Source organism: Corvus kubaryi, unplaced genomic scaffold (genome assembly GCF_017639235.1).
Source record: "Corvus kubaryi isolate FWS band 111438036 unplaced genomic scaffold, C.kubaryi_AGA036_p1.0 133, whole genome shotgun sequence".
In the NCBI taxonomy this organism is placed as follows: domain Eukaryota; kingdom Metazoa; phylum Chordata; class Aves; order Passeriformes; family Corvidae; genus Corvus; species Corvus kubaryi.
The window spans coordinates 5,341,723-5,360,532 of record NW_024580667.1 but is presented as its reverse complement, the minus strand read 5'-3'; the positions used below and the strand labels follow the sequence as shown (position 1 = coordinate 5,360,532).

The following is an 18,810-nucleotide window of genomic DNA, read 5'->3' as shown; positions in this document are numbered from 1 at the left end:
GTTGCTGATTCCAAAGGGCTGCCCTGGAAAGAAGGGGTGGCCTCTCACCTTTGTTTGAGGCACTACACATGGTACTCAGCAGCTTTGTCAAGGCTATCAGGCACCAGGACCCTGCTGCAGTAGCACCAGCAAGGTTTTCTAAAAGTCAGGGCTGTCTCAGACTTGCTCTGTGAACCACTGAGAGAAGCAGCACAAGAGGGGTGGCACTGGATGGTTGAAAGCAGGACTTGAGGGAGCTCCATATTTCATTGATGAGGGTCAATTGCCACCACAAAATTCTTCCTTCTGTCTTTACTAAGCTCCCTGTTTGTTGGGAGCCAAAGTAAATGAGATAATGTGCTTGCTCTGGCAGCAAGCTTTCACACACTGTTGAACTTACACTCTACCTGAGTTTACAAAGTGGATTGAAATCTGATCTCTGCTTCAGTTCCAAAAAATTAGCTACTCAAAAGACAAATTTTTCTTTTTTCTGCTGAGGGCAAGAAAAGCCAGTTTTGGATTATTAAAATAACTGTTTCAGCTAATGGAAGCAATTATGGGTTCAATTCAAAGTAACGGGATAGAAAAGTTGGTGTCACTTACGGCCTCAGCCTGGGATGTTTTCCTTCCCTTCTTATATAATTTTTCTCTGTCTTCCCATATGTAGTCATATGAAATAAGCAGTTAATTCATCGGTATTCTCACTCTCCAATCCACTGTAGTTAGTCTTACATTTAAAGACTGTGACCCTCTAGGGTGCCGGGCAGCTCTGGCTCCCAATGGCTTCATCTTGACTTTGGAAACTGGAAGGGGGATTTGGAGAGGACATGGAACTGGGCCATACTCAGATAATGTATTCAAGCAAGAACTTGATATGTCTGGGTCTCATCTAGCCCCACTTCCCTCTGCTCCCTACTTGCAAAATGTTAATATGGGCAAATGAAATCCAAGTTTTCCTAAGTTTTAACCTACAATAAAAGTGCTACTGTGCTTGGTGGGACACCATCCCATTTGAAAAAGAGACCTTCCTCTTTGAAGTCTTGTAAGACCTTCCCTGCTAGGTGGGGATTTTCTGCCTTTCCATTCTCACATGGTGGGTTAAACCAAATTAGAAACAGAAAAAAAAAAAACCAACAAAAAGCTGCCTATGAAACACAACATGTTTTTGAACAAAATGAAATAATATTAGGGTCTCATTATGGCACTTTTTCTGAGGATCCTGCTCTTTTTTGGAGTACTCTTAGCAAGTTAATGTTGACTGCTTATATTTTTTCATCTTTCAATGAGTTCTTTGTAGAATTCAGAACCAAGTGTCCGAACACATAGTTATATATGCTCAAAGGAATTTAGGAGCATACATTAAGATGCTACAGCTGCAAGGGTTGGCAGGATCAAGATCCTCGTGCCTGACTCTGTAAAACAGCATCAGCTACACAGACACAAGCAACAGTATTTACTTGTCATGAACCAGACGTTCACTTTTGCATTTGATACAGATGTTAACAACCTACTGGTCTCATTTACATTCACCACACACAAACCAGCCCAGACTAACAGCAAAATTAATCACAGTGGAGTGGAAAATTGTTGAAAGACTTGCTGAAAGATTACAAATGCTTTCCAGTCCCATTCTGCACCTCTGCTGGCTCCTTTTCCTCCCTTCCCACTGGTACTCTTCTGCCTGGCAAACTGGTGCCTTTCCGCCCCGAGAGCTACTGCTGATTTCTCTCTGTTCATTTCTTCTACCAGTTGCTGCTGCCCCAGCTTCACTTGTCCATTCCTTCCTTCTCCCAGTCTCTGCAGATTTCCTCTACATCTCCAGCTCTCATGATGTTTTTGCCAATGTTATAAGTGCTTGTGCCCAATGCAAGTTCAGGGAGAGACACGAGGGCTTCAGCCCGAACTCCAACCACTGCAGTGCACATCTCACAAAACATGGTTCTGCTGCAGCCTCCCCTGTCACTACAAACAGACCAGGGCAGTAGCCACCTCTGGATTGCCAAACCAGACTGTTTTGGACCTCTCCAATAATATGATCTCCTTCTTCTTAATGATTTTAATGTTAAATTCTAAAATGAAAGAAATTTGAGAGCTGCGGTATTCTAGATTTTCAGCGCGTGTGAGTCAAGTTTTGTACATTTATCCTGTAAAAAAAGCCTTCCTTTTGACTTTTATTTCATTTTCATTGTTCAGAAATGAGGGACATGGCCAAAAAAACCACCTCACTGCCCCCCAAAATACTGAGCCACCTTGCAAATCATTATCATAGAGGGAGGAAGGGATGTAGGAAGGAAAGGCCAGTGAATGGGGAATCTCTACTCCTTGGAAGGGATGTTTTCTTATTCTGGAAGTGATCTACAAAGCAAAGTGTCCTGCAAGGAGCTTGTAGGTCAACTGGGTTTAAGACCAAAAAATATGAAAATACCATTCACTGTAAGTTTTATGACCTTTGCAACAAACAAATTGCAGAGACATATTTGGCCAAGTCATCTTTCAAGTAAAGTGTGGATGCTTCCTGTGTTAGTTTTGACTTTTCACACTCCTGTGAGTTAGACTGGGCCCTGCAAAGGTTGGGGATCTGCACTGTGGCTTTGCAAGATTCTCTGTGAATGATGGAGAGCACTGAGAAAATTCAGGTGGAATTTTCCTGGGTGCAGAAATGACATAGGGAAGAACTGGCACAAGGCAATTGCCATAATCTCCTTGCAGTTAACAGGCCAAAATGTAGCTGTCAGTACCAGTGTAAATAGCAGGGCATTTTGGCACAGAAATTGTCCAATTTCAGGTCACAGACTCTTCACCTCTATAGACCAAAGAGTTTTCTATCCTGCAATGCCATGGAGCCAGGGCATAAGTGAATATCCCTGCAGGACAACCCAAGGCCAGGATACTTCCCATGAGCAGTCAGTGAAGGCAACTGCTGCTGAGGTTTTATCACTCTCCCTGCTTTTTTCTTATACTTCCCTTTCATCTGAGGCTACCAGTGCTAGCTCAAGCCTGTTTTCAGGTGGTGAATTCACTCAAGCCCTCTGAAACCTTACCCTTGCTCAGACAGCAGAAAGGAAATAATCAGCAGAGACTGCAAACCAACTGTGAGAAACACTTTCTAAAGCAAATTCTCCTGAGGAAGCAGCAAAAGAACCCTGCAGGTTGTGAGCAGCCATTTTCTGACTCAAAATTGTGAAAGTTCTTCTCAACAACTGTTAGAAATTCATGCAATACTCCCACTGTAATAAAGCTGCAAATGGTTAAGTAAATATGTGGATCATTGTCCATCACTGTTGTTCATCTCACATGCATAAATTAAGGACCTGATAGCAAAGACCTATCACTACAAGCCAAAGGAAATAATGATAAAAACTGTGTGTAAAGGGCAGCAACATGACTCACATGCATAAATTAAGGAATTGATAGCAAAGACCTATTGCTACAATCCAAAGGAAATAATGATAAAAATTGTGTGTAAAGCACAGCAACATGAGTTGCAGTGACATTCTGCTTGCAGATGACTAACTGATGCTCAGTTTCCCAGTACTAGCTTGTACTCATTTTATAGGAAACCTCTAAAGATTATGGTCTCTGCCCAGTTGTTGCTGCACCTGGAAGTGAGCCATTTCCCCGCCATTTCACATCTTCTGAGGCAGGGAGCTGAGTCTGTGTTGCAAACACAGCCAGGGAATCTTGCCTCAAATTAGTCATTGTTGTTGGTAATTTAATGAATGTTCCAATGCCTGTATTTGCATTAATCTGTCAGATGATCAGCAGGTACCACTGTAAAGGCCATCATATTAAATGAACTGACTCTGTGGGTTTGTCTGTTGTGTAGCCTCACATCACTGCCTGGGGCATCCCAGCAGCTTTTCCCCAAGCAAACACTCTGAACCCCCACGCTGTCCTCCTGGGTAACCACAGTGATGAGTGTTGGCCTGAGCACTGCAGTACAGGGCCAATACACCAGTGTATTTACAGCATTTCCCACTGCTCCTTGTATATAGCCTGCAAAAAGACAATATCCTATTAAAGCCCTTTATGCACTGCTGCCCTCTGTAAGTGCTTTATGCTCTAAAACCTCCATGGGGTGGGGTGGTTAACTGTGAGCAAGCAGGGTACAGGTAGCAGTGACGGATTAGAGAGGAGATCTTTGTAGCAACATTTGGGGAGAGATCTTGGAGGGAGATTATCACAGAATCATACAGTGGGTTGGGTTGGAGGGGGACCTTGAAGATCATCTCATTCCAGCAACCTGCCATGGACAGGGACACCCTGCCCTAGACCAGTTTGCTCAGAGCCCCATCCAACCTGGCATTGAACACTTCCTGGGATGGGGCAGCCACAACTTCTCTGACAACTTGTCCTGGTGTCTTACCACCCTCACAGTAAAGAGTTTCTTCCTAATATCCAATCTAAACCTACTCTCTGTCAGTTTGAACCCATTCCCCCTTGTTCTGTCACTCCGGGCTCTTGTAAAGGGTCTTGCTGCATCTTTCTTATCAACTCCCCTCAGGTACCGAAAGGCCACAACTAGATTACCCCAAAGCCTTCTCCTCTCCAGCCTGAACAATCCCAATTCTCTCAGCCTTTCCTCATAGCAGAGGTGCTCCATCCCCCTGATCATCTTGGTGGCCTCCTCTAGACCCTCTCCAAGGTCCTTCCCGTGCTGGGACCCCAGAGCTGGACTCAGCACTGCAGGTGGGGTCTCACCTGAGCAGAGCAGAGGGGCTGAATCCCCTCCCTCACCTTCTGCCCACACTGCTGTAGATGCAGCCCAGGGTATGGCTGACATGATGACAGACACTATATGAGTCTTAGCTTGTGAGACTGGGTAAAAAAATCCACCATCCCCCAACTGTTCACACTGCATAAAAAATCTGCATTTCTCAGACTTAGTCAGAGGGTGATAGATATAGGCAACTGACTACCAGGAAAATGTACCAGGCACACTTGCGTTTATGTAAGCAACAGAAACCAGCCCCAAACCCAAGAAAATTATGAAAGCCATCATGTTACTTTCAAGTCATTTGCAAAGACTAATCTGTAACCTACTAAGATGTCACTTCCCCTTCAGAAGTAACAGATGTTCCCTCCTTATTTAGGTAATGTCCACAGCCCTTTAATTTCTTTCAAGCTGTTGAGTCTTCCCCTACCAAATGATGAAAACACTCTTCATTGCCAGCTAACAGGGACAGCTTTTGCTTTTGTAACTACATAAGGAATGGTACAGCAGAGAAAATACTGGCAGGGCAAGCTGGCAACCAGCTGCCTTACATGCCAAATAGGTATTTACTCCTGCCAAGGAAAGTGTCTATGGGAAAGGTCGCCCAGGACTTTGTGTACCTTGTAAATGTCACACAAGCTACAAAGGGAACCTCTCGCCTCATTGTCCTGTTCTCCACCCAACTCAAGAATGCATTCATATTTTAAAAAGCTAATAGAAAAGATTTCTTGTGAATAGAACTACCAAACTTTCTTTTCTTCCATCCATACCTGAAAAAGTATTTTACATTATTGTTGATTCTTCCGTTTTCATCTTAAACTTTCTTCTCTCTGACTTCTACCTCAGTGTGACTCTCAATGCTGCGGGTAAATTTTCTAAGCAGGAAAGTCCCTACCCCTCAGTTGTTGTTGCTCCCAACACTCAGCACCAACATGCTCAGCAATGACCTTCCTCAGAGGCCTTCATCTCTGTCCTCATCTTGAGACAACTGCTGGGCTCAAATTCCTTTCTAGGACTGCTAGGTTTGGAGTGCCTGATATTACTTCTTTGTGTTCCTAGGACTGGCTGTGTCCATCCATTTCAGTTTTCTCTCCACAGTCAAACTGAATGGTTTTGAGACTGTAGTTGGGATTTTCTTTTATGTTTGAATAATATCCAGTGTAGCTGGACATAGTTCCAAACTTAGTGCCTCTGGATGATACAGTAATAATACTATGGGAAGAACAATACTACTGGTACTGCTATTGTGGACAACCAGGAACACACATTCCAGTGGCTACTGTTTGAGCAATGCTTAAGATCAGTTTCCAAGCTAGGCTTATTTGTTTAATCTATTTTCCTAAAGAAATGAGACAGGAGCTGTGGGAACAAACAGATTACTGAAAAAGGGAGAGATGGAGACCAGATTTTGTAAATTCAACTGCATTTCAGGGCTGGCTCTTTGAGTTGGAATCTGGAAAACAGAAAGTAAATTGGAAGGTCAGTTCTTTCTTCAGTTTCTTTTTCAGTTTTTGGTGTTTTCCATGCCCCTTCACACTGCTTCTCTTCTTTGCTTTTCTCACTTTCAGGTTCAGCTTATAAAGAAGAAAACATTGTACAAGTTTTTATGAGACTGTACAGCCCCTTGACCAGCTGCAGCAGGTGGATGAAGGAGGTTGGAAATATGTAACACCAACTTTATATTTAATTCACCAACCTCTCTTCAATATCAATAGATATCATTACTGTTGTGGTCTAATACATGAATGTCAGTCCTGTGTCTCTTCTAAAGGGAAGGCATTTTTAATAGCAGCAACACTGCTATTAAAAGTATGTAATATCTGTAGTTAAGCATGTGTACAAAAGCTTACTTTTACTGGGCCCAACAGGTAATACCAAAACAGTCCAAGTCAGAAGATGGGCAGGTGACTGTTGCACCCAGCTCACAGCTGCAGCTGTGGCCCCGAGTCTTTAAATTCCCAGCAGGGAAGAAAAAAGAGCATCTGTGGGGTATCTGCGAGCCAGCAAAGACAGGCAGTTGGCAGCCTCCTGTTTCCTGGAGGCTGTGAGAATTTCACAGAAAATATGGGTTTCAAGAGGAATGGCACAACCATAACTGCCCCTGGCTGTTGTGTAACAAATTTCTGTTACATGCTATAGCTACGACTCCTAAGCCTGCAGCTGGCTGGGGCATTTCCTCCTTGGCTACCCCCACCCCAGCCCACTGCTCTCCTGCTGTAGCTGTGCCTGGAACCAGCAGCAGCAGAACTGCCAGAGAGGTCTGGGTTTGCTTCATGTGGAGCAACCCATGGAGAGCAAACTGGAAAGCATGCGTTTTCCAGTTGTTATGCAAATGAAACCTAAACTTTGCACAGACACACACGGACGGCCCTAAGGCAACTGCATAAGTTGCTTATGATGTCAAAGCAATGCTACAAAGAGGTGAGCTTGGAAGGTCTCATCTCTGATCCCTAAGCCTCAGCTGATCCAGATATAAACCTTAAATTAAAGCTACTCAATTCCTTCCTTTCCAAAACCAGCTTTTGCAAAGCTTTTCCCTACAAAAAATCATTTCAACTATCATTCAGAGGACCTGCAATGAGTACCATGAAATAGGCAACTATAATTTGCTCACAACATCACCAGTCCACCCAGCTACAACTGTGCCTACTGTTTAAGATTCATTTCCTAAAATATTTAACTCAAGCATGAACACTATACAGCTATTACAGCATTGATCTGTGAGGTTCTTACATAGTCTTGAAGATATTTTAGATGAAAAAATGACCTCACTTGAAACCCTGCAGCAGATTCTTGTGAGATTTGGCCAGACCACTTTCAACAGCTGCTGTAGAAGCTCACACAGCAAGAAAAAAGCCCCCAGAGTTATTGACAGAGGTTGGATAAAGCCATGACAGCTTCAAGCAGAGTGCTGTGAGCACCGGTAGAGGCAGCCACAGCCTTGCTGTTGCCTCACCCTCTCACTTCTGATGGCTAATACCTAAATGCTGAATTTTATTATCTCTGGTCAGGATATTTGTTTGTATGAACGCTGTTGGAGTCCTTGTCTTGATACCTAGACATGGGTGAAGTGGAAATAAGCAACAAGAGATGAAATTCTAAATGAACAAAATTGTCTCAATGACTCCAAATTTTTAGGGAAATGGATAAATAAAAAGAGATGAACATACTTAGATATATATGTGTGTGTGTATGTGAGATCATATTACTTTTTGTCAAATAAGGATTTAATTTCATTCATCACCCTTCCCCCAACCTCTAATTTTACCCAGCTGGTCATGAATAAACACTGAGTAACGGATGCCTCAAAAATTGCAGTAAACTACAAAATCCCAGAGCAGGGCATGTTTAATTTCTTCCTAAGGTGGTTAAGCATATATGGATGTTTTGCAGTTAGCATGATAATGTTTCATACTCTAGGAGGTGCTGTTCAGAAATTATTTTAATTATATGCTATATAGGCCCATGGGAACCTGCTGACTAGAAAGATGTTTGAACATGTTGCATCTGAGCCAGTTAAGTCCATCTCATCACCTCCCCCTCTGGATGAGGGATTTTAATGGCTTTGATTCTGAACTCTATGGTCTCAATGCTGTGAAGCCTCAAAAGCATAGATTACAAACTCTGTCATTAATTTAAAAATATAATAAAAATTAAAATTTTAAAATGCTGGTGCCACTACAAATCTTCCCTTTCCCTTTTGCTTCAAGCACTTGTGCTTTGTGACCCTGACTGCTCCTCTGCATGAGGCTGACTGTAAGTGCCTGACACAAACCATAATAACCAGTGAGGCGTTTCTGTGACTGATTCCCCTTTTCAAATCATTCTAGGTTAGTTGTGGGATGGGAGTTTCAGGGTGTTTGCATGTCCTCTAGCATGCAATGGGGATACTGCACAGCTGCAACACGTGTATCAGACAACGAGGCCGGTGGAAAAGAAATATATATGGATGGATTATTGATAGATGCTTCAGAGATGTTTATTTCTCCAGCTGCATGGCCGGGGCTCTGCTGAGGAACTGCGGCAATCACGGGACCCGAGGGTCCTTGCCCGTGCAGGGGAACACAAAACAACCAACAGGGAACGAGGCTGACCAGGGGCAGGGAAAGCCCGTGCCTCCCCCCAGGGCCCCTCTCCCAGGACCACATGGCAGGGCGGAGGGACCCTGACATTTCACCCGTTTATTTTTAACAAAAAGAGATTTAAAACTTAACATTGAAAACAACTGGATAAACATGAGAGAACAAGGACAGTTTCAAAACAAAACAAGCCACCCTCTTGAGTCTTTTAATGTCCAAATGGATATTTTCTGAGCATGCTTTGTGGGGAACTGAGGCAGGAGAGGGTTTCTTCAATTTGTACCTGTTGGAACTCTAAACAACAATAATTAAATTCTTCCCTCCCTCTCTTCATTCCTCCCTCGACATCAGAGAGGAGTTGTAGGGAAAGGGAATTGTATAGGGAAGCCATGGGATGAAAAACTGGTTAGGGATAAATTGGGGATGGGGTAAACTTAGGAAAGGGTTCATATTGGGTATAGGGTAAAAGGGAAAGGTGGGATTAGGAAAGGGAGGCTGTACGGGGTGCTTATAATGGGGATATTGTCTAACATGACTACGATTTTTAGCATATATACTGCCTTTCACAGAAGCACCACGAGGCCCAGTGACCTCTGCTGCTTGTAACCCTTTCTTTCCTCACACTATCTTAAACTCTACTACTTCTCCATCTCCTAAGCTTGGGATATATTTTTCAGGGTTATTCCTTTTAATGGCAGTTCTATGAACGAATAAATCTTCCCCTGTATCATCTCGTGTTATAAATCCATAGTTGTTTTTGACATTGTACCATTTCACAGTTCCTGTGATTTTCATTGCTAGAACTTCCTCTATCACGTGCTTGCATGTTTGTCGTGACTGCTCATGACCCTGTTTCTTTTTAGAAAACTTTAATGTACAAATAAAGCTGCTGCCACATATGTATCCTGTGTCTGAAAACAGATGCTTGGTGGAACATGTGAGCTAAAACCTCCAGTTACTCAATGGTGATTTAGATTCATTGAAGTATAAAAAAATCTCCTTTTGTTTGGCTGCAGCCGTCTGTGAGGAAGAAACCTTTCCATACACTACCAATGTCCACAGACACTCACCTGGCATAGACCCAGCAGGCAGAGCAGCTCACAGGCAACAGTATCAGGTATAAATGTGACTGCCCAGCTTTGGAGCCACTGTACAACTGGGCTTATTGCTGCATTTACAGGATATTGCATCTGAGCTCAGATACTCCCAGAGAGACAAACTGGTGCTGGTTTTGAGCTGGGAATGTCCTGCAGCACACAGGCAGAGCTTCCTGAGTCAGAATATTCTGATGGGGGTGTAGACTGGCTCTGTACTTGTATCACAGCATGACGGTGCTAAAAAACACCTCTCCAAATTAAATGGGAACAAAATGACCTGGTCAGACTGCACAGGAGGCAGCAAGGCACATCCCAATAATCAGGTAAGAATTGCTCATTACAGGAACTGCTCTCGAATTAGAACAAACCCTGTCTGCCTCTATATGGCAGCCACTGTACTGATGCATACAGGCTACCAGGAGCTAATGTTCTCTTTTATACTGTATTTAAAATATCAGTGTGCTGACATTCACATCCAACCCCACATTGCCTTGCTGTGGGCTGGGATTTCAGTGGCTTCTGTGAAGTGCTTTAGATTGCCTGAATCTGAGTTGAACACATCAGACTTCGTACTGGTGGCACAGATCGAGTGTAATGGTATCACAGCCATCAGAAAGGTAATGAGTCACTGGCAGACACCCGGCAGGCAATGAGAAGGAAAGTAACAAATCTGCTCCCTAACTTTCACACTTCCTCTGTTTACATTACCAAAACCTATGTGGGAAGAACAGCAGGTGTCTTTCATCATGAAATCATACGTGGGAACACACAGCTCCATACACGTGGGCTGCACCTTAATGCAAACCCTTCTGTCCCGTTAAAAAGACCCCCATTGTTAACCATAACTCATATCCCTGATTGCCACAACAAAGAAAACTTGTATTTATAGAAAATACCAGTGAAATGTTGTGGGCTCTCATAGTCTGCAATTCATAATTTTTATCCTTGAAATTAACTATTTGGAAAAGCAGATAATAATGTTCAGCATTTGTTAGGAGAGCTAAAAGTAGCTCTTTGTACCTACAGAGTGGGGGAAAGATGGAAAACTAATTAAGTTTACTAGGATGTGATGCAGAATGAAAATACTTTTCCCAGTTTCATAATAATTTTTCTGTAGTAAAAAAGCTTTAACATGCATCATCAAGACACAGTAGGGGGAAGAAGTCTGAGAAATGAGTAGACCAGAGGTGCAAGAAATTAGGGCAAGCCTGGGAACAAGGTTTTGACAAGATCTTGTCTCTAAAGTGCAGCTTCAATGTATTTCCCAAGTTCTCACTGTTACACACAAGTGAAGGGAAGTAAGAGGAATATTTTTCTCAGTTACTTTTTATATTGATCAAGAACACAAAGCAAAAATACAACTAAGGCAAAACTTTATTTTTTTGGTAGAAAGAAAAATGAAACAGTCATATAATTAAGCAGTATTTTCTAGGGTTCTTCTGCAGGAGGACCTTCACCAAGCCTCATTAAACTGATAGTCTCACTCAGTGCATCTGGCTTTCAAGTAAAGCAAAAATACTAAATGAGATTACAAGTGGCTATGTGGAATATTTCTTCTGATCATTGCACCTCAATACCTATAAAAGGAGCACAACAGCCACCACTGTTTTTACTCACCCACTTCTTTAACCATACTGATCAGACCAAACCTTTTCCAGTTGCTACCCCACATATTTTTTTCACATTGCACAGTCCCAAATATGGTAAAACTAATGTATTTTTGTCAGTTCCACGATTTGGTTCTTGGATGCTCGTACCTAATTCAGAAATTTCTGTTCTAACCCAAACAATGCTTAATTATTAATCTACATTTGAAGGTCAGTACAACATACACATACATCTTAACACTTGCCTTTGGCAAATGCAGTATTACAGTATTCATTTTACTCGCACTTCGGTAAAAGCAGAATTTTATTTGTCTGCAGAGCAAGGTATTTTGAACAGTATTGTAAACTACACATACACAGGGGTCCTTCTGTAGTGTCACGCTAGCTATACATATACACAATTTAAGCAGCAAAATATTCTTTAGCTTGCTCTTTGCACAGGACACTTGTTTCATACCCTAATAGTCAGTTATCTGAAAAACAACCAAAACCAAACAAAACTGCGTAATAGTGCTTCAATATTCATTTCTTAAAATTCAAAACAGCCCTACAGTAGCTGTTAGGTAGTTACCAGCCTCTTTCAAAGACATACAGTATAAACAAAAAACTCTATCCTTAAGCAGCATCTGAGAAAACAACTTAATGCAGCTGCCACTTAGTGGCAGCAATCATTTAGGCATTTTTGGTATTGATACATCTCTTTATCATATAATTTGTGCATTTATCAACAAAAATGTAGGCCCCAATCCAGCAAATACTTGCAGGTGTGCAAATGCTTTTCTTCCACGTGGAATACTTCAAGTTAAGACTCATCAGATGAGCAAAGTTAAGAACTTGCATAAATCTTTAAAGGAGGGGAATTCTTAGTGCTCAAAACTTTACTTCACAGGACTAAAATCCAATTCTAGACCTAGAGAACGTAGGAAAAACTCTTAGAAAGAACAGATATGTTACTTTGATAAATGCTTTCAAAGCTAACAAGAGCCTCTAGAAATGTGTGTGCCTTCTCACTGATCACTTTAATCCTACTTGGAGTGTGGGTGCAGTCATACTGCCCTAGCTCCTGGCTACTGCATAAGGAATCAATAAAGTGCTTGTCACAAATTCTGTAATCATGGAATAAAATCAAATTTAAGTACCTTCAGAATGTTTTCAGGTCTATAAATGATGAATTAAGGGCTGGTGTCAGATCCCCAGCATGTTTCCCTGAATTGCTAACAAATATTACGCTCTTCATTTGAAGACAAATTAGAATTCTGCTAGGACAGGGTATATTTCACCTCTGTCCCAGCAAAGTTCTCCTCTGCCTCCAGGGGAAAAGCTTACCTGGATTTAGTGTCCATGTAAACATCCATGCTTCGCCAAAAAGTGATGCTCATGCAATTTCACAAGCACCAGCATTCAAAGGGAGAGTTTGCTTTGTTTAATGAAGCATGGAGAACCAGTATTGTTTACAGTATATCCACTCTGAATTGTGTTCATAATTTGTTCCCAAAGGCACCATAATCCTGAGAGGTCTTGCTTGCCTTTTGATATTTCCTTTGATTTGATGTGTTTTGTTCCTCTGGAATAAAATATCTTTGATATTAGCTTTGACATAAATTCTACTGATCTTTGTGGCACCTTCTCATTAACATACTTCTAAATATTTAAATTACTAAAACTTTCTCTTTAGATAGATACATATATATATATTAAATTTCTTTTGCTAGCTTTCACATAACTAATCTATGAGAACTGGCTTAGACTGTATGCTCTCTGTAGAGAACTTCTGTATGCTCCTCATACAGAAACAAATAAGAGTTTGAAATATTTAGCCATATGTTACGATGATTTTTTTTTTAAAGGCTTCGGTGTTGCTTCTATTTCTCTTCCAGTCAGCTACAGGATAATAGCAACAGCAAATACATTGACAATGCAGTTCATGGTTCTGTTTTCCCATCTCACTGTGCAGGTTCCTGGAAGAGATTATTACAAAATTAAAATAGAATTCCATTGTCTTTACTACAGTCACGTTATTGCAGTGTAAATTATGCCAGATTAGTATAAATATTTAAATTGTAATTTAAGGGAAATATGTCATCTTGGCTATAAAGAGACTAAACTCCTCCGAACATTTTCATTAACTTATACATTGTTTGCTACCCAACATGAGCCTTGAATGCTTAAGATAGTTAACAGGACAACACCATTCCAGTATCTTTCTTTAAAAGCTGGACTTGCAAAAATCCTTGAAATTCCCATACTGAAATTGTCATGACAGTCAGACAAGAAATCAGACAAGGAAACATGAAGATTAAACTGTGTTTGTTTACTTAACTTCATATCATGATTTTTTTTTAAGCTTGGTTGACTTTTTGAAGCTCTCTGTTTTAAACCTTGCACCCTCCTCTAAAAAGATCATTCTGAATCTGTGACAGACAACAAATTATTGTAATATTGTTTCCCTGTAATATTCTCAACCTGTGAAAAAGTCCATTTAGAACTAATTGTGAAGCAATACAATGCATCCAAAGCCTGGCTGACAGTTAAGCAGCTGAAACACATACTCTAAGTCAAACTATTTCTACTTTTCGCTAAGTTCTTTTTTCCTCCAAAGTAGCTGTCCCCTCACAGCAGGCAGATATGTTTAGGGCTACCCACATGTATTTACTATGAGCAACGTTTTCTGCCGCTTCAGCTGAGAGAATTAAATGTTTTGACTCTTGTTTCAGAGTGAAAGGCTTTCCTATTCCCACTTCTTGCAATTTACAAAGCAACTGCTCTTAATGCAGGCACTGACTGGTAACATTTCTATTGGGATTGTAAACAAGCATCTCATCCTGAAAGATACTGTTTCCACAGCCACTCCTGAAAATGTTCAACCCAACTACTACAGCTGAGCAAGAAGTAATGTTTCTCTTACCACAAATTTTCTGTTCAGACACAGAAACTTACCATCAGTTGTGGTATCCCAGAAGCATGAACTTGCTGTGTGGAGACCAGCTCCACTCCTCTGCATCACTGCACAGGTAACTGCAAGACACAGTCATAAAACCAGGGAATTAATTATTAAAGCAGAAGAGGTGAATCACTCAGCATTTACAAACTCAAGCCAGTATTACATTTTCAAAAGGCTGGCACGTGGCATTCAGGTAAGACAAAACCTTTTTTGACAATCCCTTTGCCCCCAGTATTTTCCTTAAGAACTTGTTACTTATTTCATCATTATTTTCACTCACATGAAGACAACAGCTTCAACAAAACACTTGCTAATAGGATTATGGGTTTTAATCTTTTAAACTACTTAGATATGGCTTGGCCCATCAGAATGGGATTGCAGGTGCTGTCCTCACAGGTACAGCAGAAGTCATACTTGATGAGAGTTGTTTCCCAAAAATACTTATTGACCCCTCTCTGAAATCACACCCCAGTAATGTGCAGCTTTTCTAGATGGACCTGCAATGGTCACAAAAGTACTGACAACCTGAGTCCAAGACTTTCAAAACAGAACAGAGTGTAAACACTTGCCATTACATCAGCACCCCACAAAAGGGCCAAAGTGGCTTAAACTTTTTTATTTACCTTTTTCCTTCCACAGGTATACACATAAATATAACGGGACATGACCTTGCATACAGGACTAAAGTCTTCCAGAGGTTTGTATTTATAGGAGGCTTAATCTGACTGAAAATTTATTTAAGGTAGCAATTTTTTCCTGAACTGACACTAAAAGGTTGACACAATTGTCTTGGGGTTGCTCAACAATCAGGAAAGACCATGTAACATGTAATCTGTGTTAAGTGTTGCCAGGATGCTCACCCCAGGTAAAACTGCCACAGCTTTACCGCAGGTATTACTAAAAATCTGTGTAACAGAAGAGTTCAGGTACCTGCTCTGCTTTGTTTATAGGGTTCCCCTGAACCTTTTGGCAATTATTTATTGTGACTGCCTGTGGTACAAGTACAGCTGCTTGTACTTACCAATGTACTTATAGGTTTTCCCAAGTTTCACCAGATGTGTCAACGACTGTTCTACTATAGCAGCAGTCCATTGGTTGACTTTGTTGTGATTATAATCTGCCTTGCCTAAAACACTTTCTATGCACTAAAACAGAGGAGAAAAGATATTACAGTAAACATACTTCAAAATGTAGAGTCTTAAAATGTTTTGCACAATCTGAGGAATTTTTTTCTGACAATTAGGTTACTTTAAATCACTCAAGCTCATCAAGTATCAGTTGCTGAATGGGAAGTCAAATGACCCTTCTTGAAAATTTATTTTTAGTACATATTTATCACAATATCACAGGAATAAAAATGAGGCTCTGACTAAACATTTCTTGCAGGAAAGGCCTCACCCATATGTTTTGGATACAAGTGAATGGATCTATTTACCAGTGAAAATCCTAACGCTGTTCCTAATGACTGCCTGCTCCAGCTTGGCTTTCAGAAGCTGCTGTAATGGGGATGACACTACTCAAATCACTAATCAGCTTGGGCTGGCCAACCTTTCAGCAAGATTCCAAAACCTTTAGAGCAACAGTGACAGCAGTGAAATGCACATCCCTGCTTAAAAGATGGGAAAGGTATGAGAGATACTCAAGGATCGTATCTTGCAGCACAAGAAACATCTGAGCTGCTTGAAAATTGGATGATCTCTCACAGCTACAGATTGGCCAGTCTTGCTTAAACTTAAAATGATTGAATAAAAATCCTTCTCTCAAACTGTAACTCTTAAATTGCATTCTCTGCTCCTAAGAAATTCAGAATTATGTGCTGATGGATACTTCTTAAAGTTGAGGAATTCGCTTAAGAAACACAACCCTGGAAAAGGTGAGGGAAATAAAACTGTGTTCTCCTCTGATTCAGTGAGATGTATCCCATGCACTAATCCTCCATTAACAGGCTGTGTAAGAGAGCTGTGTCCCAGATTTTGAAAAGCTCAGTTAATTCTGACCACATTGTACAAAGTTGGCCAAAGGAGTCAGCGGAAACAAACATTCACAAAACACAACAGAAGGCAGAAGAGGGACAAGAACTCTCAGGGATTTTGGTCCTTCCAGAAATGTACCCAGTGCTGGAGCTCCTTGGCCCTGGTTAAGCTTCCAATAAGAGGCAGAAACACTTGGCTTTACTCCCAGTGCCTGAAGACTGTGTCACACCGTATTTGGCTTTACAAGGCAGGAACAGTTACATAAAGGGCTGAATTGTTGTTTATCTGACATCCAAGAGCTTGCTGTTGTGTACTGGAGCAGCTTCAAAAGTGCAGGTGGGAGAGGACCTGCAGAGCCCCTCTAGAAACTCCTGTCTCAAAACACCACTTCCCCACAAAACCTCAGAGCATCTGTAAGCCCCAGGCTCCTCATTAGTCACTCTCTAGTAAGTAGGTATTTAATTTAGACTATCAGGCTGCTCATTCCAGCCTGTTCTTTCTCTGTAAAAATGTTTTTTAAAAGCTAGAACAAGGAGCTCATAGAGTGCAACCTCCCACACATGCCAAGGCTAACTCCCAAGTCCGATAACACTGTTCAAAGCCTTGTCCAGTCAAGTTTTAAAGATCTCTAAGGATGGAGACTCCACAAGCTCTCCCTGCAGCCTCTCCAGAGATTGGATTCTGTCTAGCTGGATATAGGGGAAAAGACAAATCAGAGTGAATTTCCCTTGCAGCTTGTGACTGTCACCCAACTCTTTCCACTGTAATGCAAATCTGGCTCTCCTCTCATCTACCTTCTCCTCTTTAGGCAGTTGAAGACAGCAATCAGATGAACCTTAAAGCAGCTCCAAGTTAATCACTGTCTTTATATAAATACTAATTCTATATCATTTTATATTTATCTGGGATGGTCAAGGAAAATAACTGCTTTCACTACAGGGCAAGGTATGGTAAAGAATTTCTTTAAAATATAGCTGTTAGTTAAAACATACCTCTTTAACTATGTTGTGGGCCTCATCAGCATTGAAGATCATCTGCAACAGAAGTTAATTATTGTCATTTTTTGTCAGAAAAGTAAACAAAATAGTTTTACTCTAAGGAACTGATTAGGGTCTGGTTATTTGCATTGTAGTCTGTTAGTATAATTTTTAAATCTTACTTTTTTCCCCCAGTTCCATACATATATTATTTAGTATTGCTTTTCTAGTATGCTTGAGTGGGACCAAAAAGCTCAGACCTCAGTGAACTTCGACACAGGTTCACTTTACATTTTCCGTAAAGATCAAATTCCACCATGTCTATGCTTGTCGTGGGAATATTCTCCAGGAAAAACTAAATAACAAATCTTCTCCTCTGGGTCTTAACCTGCGTTTTTACTGGAGTCACAAACTTGCTAACCCACAGGTTACCTCTTGCTTCCCGAGGGTAAAACACGGTTTTGCAAACCTAATATCAAAAAGACTGGTACGCACAGTTATTACCATACCCAAACACCTTTCTCAAGCACAGAAAAAGCTTGCAGGTTTTAATGCCTCCTATTTTCTACTCTATCCTGCTCATGGGCACTTGGCTTGGCTCCCAAAGGAATCACAGCACGTTCCCTTGTGCCACCCGCCACTTCACAGCCACGAATTCCAAACACTTGGGCAGGGGCAGAAACCTCAAGGGCATTAATGTTTGTTTGGGGTTTTGGTTTATCTTTAAATGAAAACTGGTGGCCAGAGCCCTGAAGCGGCGGCCGGGGAGGGATCGGCTCCTCCGCTCGAACCGGCAGGACCAGCCCGCGGCTCTGACCGGGCCCGGCACTTCTCGGGGCTCTCCCAAGGAAATGGGATTTTTCCCCAGGAAAAATGGCCGCGGTCTGACAGCCCCGCGGCAGCGTCCCGCACCGCGGCTCCTTCCCAGAGGGAACATCCACCCGCAGCCCCGGGCAGGCCGGCGGGCCGCGGGCCCGGCCCCTCCGGCGCGGGGGGCTGGGGCGGGCGGAGGGTCCCGGGCACCGCGCCGGGCAAGGCGGCGGCCCTACCTCGTCGTTGTGGGGGTGAAAATCCTCCATGGCCCCGGCACGGGCGGTGGTGGTTCCGGCAGCGGCGGCAGCGGCGGCGAGTCCTGCGCGGCTCCGCCTCCGCCGGGCGGGCAGGGCCGGGCCGGGCCGGGCCGGGCGGGGCTCCCGCCGGAGGCCGGACCCGCCCGCACCGCGGGGACCGGGAGCGGAACAGGCCCTGCCGAGCCGGGAAGGGAAGGAGTGGAAAGGTCCCCAGCACAGCAAGGACAGGGACATGTTGGAGAGAGGCCAGAGGTGCCACCAAGTTGGTCAGAGGGATGGAGGAAAAGCTGGGAGAATTGGGGCTGTTCAGCCTCCAGAAGAGAAGGCTTTGGGGTGACCTAATTGCGGCCTTCCAGGAGCTGAAGGGAGCCTA

General features: G+C 42.4%; 1 protein-coding gene across 1 annotated transcript; it reads right to left on the bottom strand.

Moving 5' to 3' along the window:
* Positions 1-11,225: 11,225 nt before the first annotated feature.
* On the bottom strand, positions 11,226-18,520 carry DYNLT3 (dynein light chain Tctex-type 3). The gene is made up of 5 exons (XM_042035376.1): positions 18,417-18,520; positions 17,383-17,424; positions 15,439-15,562; positions 14,414-14,491; positions 11,226-13,434 (listed from the first exon to the last, which is right to left on the bottom strand). The coding sequence occupies exons 1-5, from the start codon at positions 18,444-18,446 to the stop codon at positions 13,358-13,360; spliced, it is 351 nt and encodes a 116-aa protein (XP_041891310.1). The 5' UTR covers positions 18,447-18,520; the 3' UTR covers positions 11,226-13,357.
* Between the last annotated feature and the right edge of the window lie 290 nt (positions 18,521-18,810).

Excerpts from the sequence above, each read along its gene's own strand:
- DYNLT3 (XM_042035376.1), bottom strand. The coding sequence starts at position 18,446 with ATGGAGGATTTTCACCCCCACAACGACGAG. Across the intron at positions 15,563-17,382 it reads CCCACAACATAGTTAAAGAG|TGCATAGAAAGTGTTTTAGG; the intron begins GTATGTTTTAAC and ends CCTCTGTTTTAG. Across the intron at positions 14,492-15,438 it reads GAAAACCTATAAGTACATTG|TTACCTGTGCAGTGATGCAG; the intron begins GTAAGTACAAGC and ends TGTGTCTTGCAG.